We start from the raw sequence: 10,049 nt of genomic DNA, 5'->3' as shown, positions 1-10,049 counted from the left end.
CCTGGTTGGGGAAGTAAGATCCCACAAGCCATGTGGCACAGCCCCTCATCACCCCCCACCCCCAAAAAGTCTGATAATTTATAAAATCTCTTTCCAGTCTTGGCTATAGGGTAAATTAAAAATTTTCTTTCATATTTGTATTTTCCCCCAGTTTAAAGCACTTCTACTCCCTACCTCTGTCTAAATTGGTCTTCCATTAAAAAAAAAAAAAAGGCTTCCCAAGATAAAATTACTTGTAAGAAATTTGAAGATTGTGGCCACAAAATACCAGAAAATAATCACTGCCTTAGGCAGACTGTGAAATTTTGTCATGAATTGAGAGTCTGTGACTATTTTTAAGACATCTCTCTGTTCTGGGATCCTAATACTAATTTAGTAGAAACTGTTTTAGTATTAACAGATACCCAAAAATATCTCCTTCAAGCAATATGGCCTCCCCTCATTTTTTTCCTTTTTTTTTTTTTTGCTTTTGTTTTCCTTCCCCAAAGTTAATGAGTTACCCATACCAAATATTTCCATGTTGCTTTGTCATCAGCCTAATCTTCACAGGAAATGTCTAGGTTTTTGCATCTCCCCCAAATATGGCAATATCCAAAAGGCTGACCAATATGTGAAGACACTTCCCAGATTCCCACAAGAACATCTGTACAGAGGCATCAATATAAAAAACCAATTGTGCCCAATTTTAATGAATCTGATGAAAAGCTGTTTTGTGAATTGGTGCTGAATTACTAAAATAATTCTTCACTTTTTGATTTTAAAAATTTTACTTTTAATTACAGAATATTGTTAGAATACAGATGTAGATAGACACTAATATAACTGTGACCAATACCAGAAGGAAAACTGTGCTACATACTTAACTTGTTCACTCACTCTCCACAATCATAGAAAACAGGCACAATGTGTTCAGGGTATGTGCAGAAGCAGCCAGAGACTTGGGAGCAGAAGGCATGCAGAAAGCTTTAGCAAAGAGAGACTGATGCATAACTTTACACAGAGTTCAACACAGCAAATGGGCAACAACTGGCAGGAAGAGAGGATAGAGCTGGTCTGGCCCTCTGCCCTTTTAACTTCCCAACTGGAGTGTACATGTCTGGAGAGAAGGCTGGGGCACTTAGAAGCCAAGAGCAGCAGAAGGAACAGGCTGGGGGTAAGGCAGGAGAATAGGGAAAGAAAAGCGGGTAAAATACAGTTAGGTCATGGAGATGATGTCTTCTCTGGCCACTCTGAAGCTAATGCCCCTAGCAGCTCACAGAAACAACAGGAGAATTTTGATATTCATTAAAACCATCAGCAACACTGATATGGGAAAAAGACATGTTTGAGTTTAGTCATCAAGAACATGTAAGTCATTCAACAATTAAAATATGAATACCCACAGCTAGATTTCGTATAGAACAAAGAACATGCTCCCTGCCCGATTCTGTATTTAAATAGGAGTGCCAACAGAAAGACATCTACTTTGTGGAGTATTTCACTGTTACTTCTGAGGTTGTGTTATTGCAAAGGATGCAGACCCACAGGGCGGTGGGTCACAGGAAATCACTATAGTACACTACCCAAGAAAGACCACTGGCTCTTTTAACACCAAGTCCCAAAGAGTTATGGCACAAGTTTTTCAAATGTTACAACACTCACAATAAAGCACAGTATTTGGGGCAGACTCAAAAAAAAAATATTCCTTACTCTAGCCCCCATTCCTGGACATCAATTCCCTCCCACCCCCACCCCCAAATGCTTGGATAAGCATCAACATTCGGGATATTTCTTAATTCCTATTTGAGCTCAGATAAGGAGAACTGACATTACTGGGCTTAAATTGGGTCAACGCTGACATAAACCACTTAAATTTGTAAGCTGAGAGAATGGAAATACATTCCTATCTAGGTTTATTAATTCCTTGTGACTAGGGCAAAGAGAAAGTCATTCAGTCTGAGACTAGGACAATCAACCTATTTGGTAATTATCTCCAACAGACTAATACGTATAAACAAGTGCTTGGTTCTGTACAGATCTTTCAGGAGAGTGCACACAAGAGCACTAGTGTTTAAATTTTTTTCATAAAGAATGAACAAAAGGACATTTCTCACATTAGAGTTATGTCAGTTTTTCTGTCACATGATCAATATCACCCAAGAGCATGCTAATTCAGTGTGAATTCAGTTTCTGCTATTGGAAAAACATCAAGAATACACATTTCACTGTACATACACATGCCCTTATGCAAGCTAAGATAAACACTGGGATGTGGCCCTTATCAAATCCTAGAGTTAGCAGTATAGGGAGACTTGATCTTATAGGGTAGAGGTGAAAGAACACAGAAACGACCTGATTCCTTGGGAAGGAACTCTATGCTTCCTACCCCAGTCAATTCCACTTGCTCCTTACACTCCACCATCACTTGTGGTCCTAGCTTTCCTTGAAGATATTTTCCCTACAATATTCCCTACAGTGATCCCCAAAGAAAATACATAAATTCTGATCAATGGCAATAACAACAGTGGGCATCTCTTGCTAAAATCACCACTGTTGATGAGTCCTTGGTCCCCAAATCTGTGTCTCATTTTTCCTTTCAATCTGAATCTTCAGTTAGCTTTCACAAAGAGGAAAGCTTTAAAAAAAGTTAATTAGAAACAATGAGGAGAAAAGCAATGATCATTGCCTTCACCGTGCAGAATCCTGCTCTCAGGAAGATAGAAAGATACAAATGCATGAGCAACTCAAGGAGAAAGCCCTTTGAAGGGAAGATGTGTGATATGATGGTGAGTGAATAGGTGTGGCAATTCAGGTAAAGTCTCTGGTTGTTTTGTTCCAAAGCAGCTGTGACCACCCTATCACAGTTCAACATTTCTCCTAGTATAGCTCTTTGGGTCAAGGATGGGAGAAATTACTTTGAAAGATTTACTCCATTTCCAGGCCTGAGCATTTACCAGCATTTATCACCTGGTCTTCAGATTTCCAGTTATTTGTGAGGCTGATTTTGATGAAATAATTCGTTAGTATTGGATGAATACAAATCACTATTTTGGAAAAGGGAATAATATTCCCAAAGCCATGGGTCAGAATTTCAAGTGGCTTGTCTTCTGTGATGTTTTAAATGGTGACCCACAGCAAAGAAATTCAGTACAGTAAGAGAAGCTTCAGTCTTGAGAGAGCTCTTTGATATCAAATACAATTGTACCTTCAAATGAATCATTTCCCAGTCGTAATTACAGGACTTAGTCAGTGTGCACTCTCTTATGTTTAATAAGAGCTGAGCTCCGGCTGAAACTCTTCTCACATTCTGTGCATTCATAAGGCTTTTCTCCTGTATGAACTCTTTGATGTGTGATGAGGTTGGAGCTCTGGGTGAATCCTTTTCCACACTGCACACACTCATAGGGTTTCTCTCCTGTGTGGGTTCTCTGATGTTTAATCAGGTCCGACCTTTCACCAAAGCTTCGCCAACACTCGTTGCACTCATAGGGCTTCTCTCCAGTGTGAATTTTCTGGTGTGTGATTAGGTGAGAGCTCCGGCTGAAGCTTTTCCCACAGGCATTACATTCATATGGCTTTTCCCCAGTGTGGGTTCTCTGGTGCTGAACCAAGTGTGAGATGCGGCTGAAATTCTCCCCACATTCATTACAGTGGTACGGCTTTTCCCCCGTGTGGGCTCTGCGATGGCGCACGAGGTCAGAGTTCTGACTGAAATTCTTCCCACACTCATCACATTTGTAGGGTCTCTCCCCCGTGTGGACACGATAGTGTTTGATGAGATCAGATCTCTCACTGAAGCCTCGCCCGCATTCGTTACATTCATAAGGCTTCTCACCTGTGTGGGTCCTCTGGTGCTGAGCTAGATGAGAGCTCCGGCTGAAGCTTTTCCCACACTCCTCACACTCGTAGGGTTTTTCCCCACTGTGGGTCCTTTGGTGCTGGATGAGGTGAGACAGCCGGCAAAAACTCTTCCCACACTCGTTACATTTGTGAGGCTTTTCTCCAGTGTGGATTGTCTGATGCTGAATGAGGTGAGAGCTTCTTCCAAAACTTTTCCCACATTCATTACAGTCATAGGGCCTCTCCCCAGTGTGTGTTCTTTGATGTTGAATAAGGTGGGAACTTCGACTGAAGCCCTTCCCACATTCATAACACTTATAGGGTCTGTCACCCGTGTGGGTTTTCTGATGCCGATTAAGGTCTGAGATCTGACTAAAGGCCTTTCCACAATGAGAACATATATGATATCGGATGCTTGTGTGGACTTCTTTGTGGACAAGCAGATCTGTGACTTGTTGGAGAGGATAGCTTACCCACTCTTCTGCGGTTAAATCTCCCCATTGTCTTTCTGATCTATCCCTGTTGTCAAAGGCCTCTTCACTTTCAGGATTTTCCTCAGTATTTCCAACAGGTCTTTCAGATGCAGTCTCAAATTCTACATCTTCACTAATCTCTTGCTTTGGATTCACCTCGTTTTCACTCCTGATTTCAAAATCTGTAATAAAGGGTAAAGAATATTATTGGTAAACACACACAAAAATGATCTACTGTGGGGTGGGCACTGTGCTAAGTTCTTTATGTGAATTACTTCAACCACACTGAGCACCAGACATCATGATGCTGCTGCTGCTGCTGCTAAGTCGCTTCAGTCGTGTCCAACTCTGTGCGGCCCCATAGACGGCAGCCCACTAGGCTCCCCATCCCTGGGATTCTCCAGGCAAGAACACTGGAGTGGGTTGCCAATTCCTTCTCCAATGCATGAAAGTGAAAAGTGAAAGTGAAGTCGCTCAGTCGTGTCTGACTCTTTGCGACCCCATGGACTGCAGCCTACCAGGCTCCTCCATCCATGGGATTTTCCAGGCAAGAGTACTAGAGTGGGGTGCCATTGCCTTCTCCAGACATCATGATGATTTCCACTTTATGAATGAGAAATCCAAGGTCCACAGAAGTGGTTCACAAAAGGTTATACAGTAGTAAATGGTGAAGCTAAGATACAAATCCAGGTGTCTGATAAAAGTTAATGCTTTGTATCACTACAGTTAATGGTTCTTTATTCAAAGTATATATGTTTCTGGTGTTTCAAAAGAAGAAAACCAGAAATAGGAAAAATAAAAGATTCTAGGGACTTCCCTAGTGGTCCAGTGGCCAAGACTTCAAGCTCCTAATGCAGGGGGCCAGGGTTCGATCCCTGGTCAGGGAACTAGATCCCACATGCTGTAACTAAAACCGTGTGCCACAACTAAGCCCCAGCACAGCCAGATAAATCAACATATATATAAAAGAAATAGAAAAGACTCTAAATTAGAGCTTCTAAAAGCCAAGAGCCTAGATATTTTACATGTGAACGCATGTGTGTGTGTATTGTATGTTCTTAACTTGTCTTCATCATTAGCATTATTTAATATCTACTAAGCACCTACTAGGGGAAAAAAATGGACTTACTGGGTTAGCATTGGAGAAAAACAGATTTTTATCAATCTATATCAAGTCTCACTCGACAGGAAAAATGACTGCCAAATGTTACTTGCTACTTTTCAGTGGCTTTTTTTTTTTTTTTGGTACTTTTTTTTTCCTGCCTCACCATGCAGCTTTTTGGGATCTTAGTTCCCCGATCAGGAATTGAACTCACACCCTCTGCATTGGAAGAACACAGTCTTAAGCACTGGACTGCCAGGGAAGTCTCCCTCACTGGCCTTTTAATGCAAACAGAAGTGAGACAGTTGGAGAAGGCAAAAAAGATGCCTGGCTCAGAATACTCTTGGCATTGACTAGGTAAAGACTTTAAAAGAAAATCAAAATACACAAAGTCACTATGTATAAGAAACTTTCTACCAGTCACTGCTTTTCCAAGTTGTGTCTCTTGGTACACTTTTTAGAAAGAGGTTACTAGGTATTCTGGGGAAAAAAGGTCCATGGATAAATTAGTTTGGTAAATGGTGCTTACAACATCCTCTTCTCAGAAATCCAAAATGCCCTGATACCAGATTATAGGTTCTGAGGAGTCTGAAGGTAAAGAAGTCTCGTAACATTATTTAACCTATTCCCAAACTTATTTGGGCAAGAAACTTGTTTGTTTTTTTTTTGGTGCTTCCATGTTTCCATCTTTCTAACAAGCATTCCTTGGGCTGGACAACTGACATATACATTCACATTTCTTTAAGATTCTCATTTCTTGTTTTTGTTGGAATAAGTGGAATACTTGGGTTCCTGACTACATCAGATCTGGGTAGAGAGCGTCATTTATAGTTGCATTTCTAAAGGAAGGATCCAAGAAAGTTGAGACATCAGAGAGAGTCCAGGTTAAATAGGAAACCCTTCAGAGTTGCCATTTGTTTGTTAAAAGTTATGGGGATAAAGCTTTCAGAAAAAGAAATAATCCTAATGAATGGCAGATAACTTAGTGAACCATACATGGTTGCGAACTTCTGTCAAGTCCTAACAGGAGACAAAGTGAGTCAAAAGACTGTTCGGCTCAAGAACAGTTTATTCTAGTTGCACCCAGACAAAAGGGTATCTCAGAGAAAAGACAGGTTTGCAGGCCATTAAAAAAAATTAGCTTCCCTCTTTAATAGAATTTGTGATCTCATTTAGTTCAGGATTCTCTTGGAACAGCATCTGACACACTCAAAATCTATGATCAACTCTGAAACATCTCTAGACAAGTACCTACTCTGGATAAATAAAGGACCTGAGGCAAAGCTAGGGCTCTGAAGCCAAAACAAACACAAAAAGGTGGCTTTTGCCCTCCTGTCAACCTCGGTCAGCACCCCTTCATCTTCTAGTAAAAGCACCATTTACAGGGGCATTTATAACCTGGCAAGTACCATTATGTCAGACCTGTTTGGTCAGTGATCTGTACAAACAGGCTGGAGAATGGCAAATGATTCAGGGCGCAAGAAATCTGAGTGTTTCTAAAATGTGCAGAAACAATCTTTCATCCTAGACAATATGACCTTGATATTCCCTCACTCAAAGATCTGCCTGAGGGCTCAGCCCACGCCAAAATCTAATTAGGTGCTTTAAAAGTCAAGTAACTAGTTTGTGTTGAAAGAGCTAAGGCATTTTTGATAGTCTCAAAAAACGTGGGGTGGAGAAAGAGAATTCTTACCTAATGAGACAACATTTCCATAATTCTCCTGCATAACATCCCTGTAAATGTCCCTTTGTGTAGGGTCCAGAGGTCTCCATTCTTCACGGGTGAGGTACATGGCCATATCTTCAAATGTCACAGGTGCCTGAAATCACACATTGCTTCCTCAATACTGGGTATCTAGGAAGTTAGTACCAATTTTTCTTCTTGAAATGAGAGACATGGCTGGAATTGTTGAGAAGGCAAAAGGCATTAGGTCTGATATGTAGAGTCCAAAGAAGAAATAAGTAAGCAACAAAGAGATGTGGTTCAGGAGAGAGCAATTTATGAGCAGATTGCTTTGGTCCCATGGCCGGATACCCCTGCCCTCCTCTTAACAGTACTCTTCTCAGAACACATCGAGCATCTACATCATTCCATACCTTTACCTACAACGCTCCCCTTTTCTTGGAATATCTTCCTCGGACTAGTGAAATCCTACTATTCCTTAAAACCCTGTTCCAGCACCAGCTGTTCGTCAGTCCCCACCCCTCGCCCATTCCGACGCTCTGCTCCACTCCTCCTCCCACACCTCAGAGAGAATACTCCCACTTCTTGGTTCCCACAGCACCTTGCTCCTACAGAAAACAGTGCTTTTATCACGCTAGTTTCATGGCTAACCGGATGCATCTGTCTTCCTACAGATTGTGAGCAAACAGGGAGGGCACGTTCCATCCATCTTTGTCTCCCTAGTATTGAAAGGCAAACAGCAGGTGTTCAATAAATGCTTGTTTGTGGCTATACCGTCCTGATACTGGGTCTCTGGAGGCAGAATGGCCAAGCAAGCGAATTACTAATCCCAGGGAATTTCCCACAGGGATTTGCAGAGCAAAGAAACGCGGGGACGAGGTGGTTAAGCACAGGCAGGGTCCAAGAAGCCACCCCCGGCTTACCTGGGACCCAGCCATGAGCAGGGTGGCTGCCATCTCGGGCTCAAGGATTCGCCTCCCAGGAGAGAGAGCAGGAAAAGCAGCTAGCAGACAGCGCTATAGGAGGCGAAAAGCAGGGCGTGAGGCACAGAAACAGGCCCTGCCCACTCCCCAGGGCTGGAGTTCTGGCCGCCCAGGCGGGTGGGGAGGGCCCTGAACCCGGGCCGGGTCACTCTCCTCCCTGACCCTCGAGCGCGACCCGCCCTCTGTGTCTCCGACGCCAAGGGGTGGAGGCTGCCACAATTTAATAAGACAACCCCCTGGCTCGGTCCCTCCCGGACCCGGGGGTCAAGCCGATGTTCTCTCAGGGAGGAGGCTCTCAGCCCAGCCCACAGAACGCCTCTGCTCCTCCATGTCGAGGCTGGGCCCTTTCCGGCAGCTGCCTCGGCCAATCAGAGAGCGAAGCTCCCAAAGCGCTCTGCCAATTAGATGCCGAGTATTAGGCCCGCCTCTCGTAGCCCGGCAGAGCCCCTTTAGCGCGCCTGCGCCCGTCCCCGTGGCCTGTCGGGAGTTGGAGTTCCATTCTGTCGTACAAAGGCCAGTCAAGAGGCCAAAAGCCACACGGAGGGAAAGAACAAAAGGGTGAAGAAAAAAATCGCGTCCTCCTAGCCAGGGCGGAGTATCTTTCACTTTCTTCTCTTGGAGAGCGCAGTCGGATTAAGCCAGAGAGGTTGCCCTGCTTCTCCTCACACCCCTGAAGTTTATCTTGAGTCGAGCTTAAATTAAGCTTAACTGCGACATCGAGCCTAATATAAGTGCTAGCCTGTGCTGGGTTCCTCTGGAATTAGCTCTCATCTGACGACCCCGGCCTGAGAGGAAAGCAGCAGCCGCCCACTCCCCAGGGGAGACTCGGCGGCCGCGCTGGAACTTTGAGCTCCACCCACGCACTACATCTCCCAGCAGCCACCGCGACATTCTCACACTGCTGCGCAGACTACAACTTCCAGGAGACACCGCGCAGCCCTTCCGTAGGAGAGAGAGGTCCGCGGCAGGGCCCGGCTGGGACTCGGCTCTATCGCTGTTAACCCTGTAGGGGTGTCCGACCGCGTCCTTCTAAAACGGGCTCCCCTTGAGGGGCCGGCTGAGTTGCGCCTAGCGGAGGGGAGGCAAAAGCCGGAGCGAAATCAGAAGAGAGGGTGGGTTATAGGGCGCGTAAGGTGGAGCGAGCCGGGCCCCGGGGTTCGGAAAGTCTGTCCTTATTATCCCTGAGGGCTTGCCTGCTAAAAGAGTTCCTGGCAGCCTCCCGCGTCGATGGGATCGTGGGCCTCTAATGGCTTAAGCCCAGCGGGCTCTCAGGATGTTAACAGCCCCTGACCGACTGAAGGCAGGAAGCCGAAAACCCGAATTGGGAACCAACAGACTCACCTCCTGGCCAGCAAAAGATGCGTTAGGTCTCTGGCTTCAAAAGATCCAAGAGGCCTCAAAACAGATTTCAAATCCTCAGGCAGAGTTCTCTTGAGACTGCAGACGTTTGGAAAGATTCTAGGAATCAGCGGCAGATCCTGGATATCTTAGATCTGCAGGTAGATCTCGAATCCGTAGACATGCAGGCAAAGCCCAGAGATGGTAGGCGGTTCCCAAAGACTCACAGAATTCCCGAAACATCAGACTCTGAGGCAGCTCAGAGAAACCACAGGCTCCTAGGCAGATCTCCGAGACCACAGCAGCTAGCCAAGAAATACCACCAGCAGCTAAGCTGCATTCAACTGGAGCTCTTCCGAACGGAAGGACTTTCAGCCTTCCCTTTCCCCAGCCAGGATGAGAATATGAGACAATGGAAGCGGAGCACTAGGGAGAGCAGGCATTCTGCGCGAAGGAGAGCTCCGAGCTCGCTGTAGCCTTGGAGAGGGAAGTGATGGAAAAAGAATATAGCAGCTTATTAGGGACTCCCACCCTCTTCAAGTTATAAATATCCCCAGAACCTTGGCCACGTGCCCAGAAGCCTGTTGTCTCTAACTGTACAGGAGACTTCTCTGCCTGGGCTGGGAAAGGGGCTTTTCTTTTGTTTTGCA

At 44.9% G+C, this 10,049-nt stretch overlaps 1 protein-coding gene across 3 annotated transcripts; it reads right to left on the bottom strand.

Annotated features, from left to right (window-relative positions):
* Window positions 1–662: 662 nt before the first annotated feature.
* On the bottom strand, window positions 663–9,927 carry ZNF436 (zinc finger protein 436). 3 transcript variants are annotated; one of them, XM_010802641.4, is made up of 4 exons: window positions 9,403–9,927; window positions 8,002–8,094; window positions 7,088–7,214; window positions 663–4,474 (listed from the first exon to the last, which is right to left on the bottom strand). In XM_010802641.4, the coding sequence occupies exons 2-4, from the start codon at window positions 8,032–8,034 to the stop codon at window positions 3,222–3,224; spliced, it is 1,413 nt and encodes a 470-aa protein (XP_010800943.1). In that variant the 5' UTR covers window positions 8,035–8,094; window positions 9,403–9,927; the 3' UTR covers window positions 663–3,221. The 3 variants fall into 3 exon arrangements, with proteins under 3 accessions (XP_010800943.1, XP_005203372.1, XP_059735740.1); XM_005203315.5 differs by lacking the exon at window positions 8,002–8,094; XM_059879757.1 differs by lacking the exon at window positions 9,403–9,927 and having other exon boundaries at window positions 8,002–8,418.
* Between the last annotated feature and the right edge of the window lie 122 nt (window positions 9,928–10,049).

The sequence above is a fragment of the Bos taurus genome, chromosome 2, assembly GCF_002263795.3.
Source record: "Bos taurus isolate L1 Dominette 01449 registration number 42190680 breed Hereford chromosome 2, ARS-UCD2.0, whole genome shotgun sequence".
NCBI classification, from domain to species: domain Eukaryota; kingdom Metazoa; phylum Chordata; class Mammalia; order Artiodactyla; family Bovidae; genus Bos; species Bos taurus.
Note: the sequence above shows the minus strand (reverse complement) of the source record. Positions and strands in the feature narration are given on the sequence as shown.

Coding starts and splice junctions, on each gene's coding strand:
- ZNF436 (XM_010802641.4), bottom strand. CDS start 8,034: ATGGCAGCCACCCTGCTCATGGCTGGGTCCCAG. Junction 7,215..8,001: donor TGCTCATGGCTGGGTCCCAG/GTAAGCCGGGGG, acceptor GTGTGATTTCAG/GCACCTGTGACATTTGAAGA. Junction 4,475..7,087: donor TGGAAATGTTGTCTCATTAG/GTAAGAATTCTC, acceptor CCTTTATTACAG/ATTTTGAAATCAGGAGTGAA.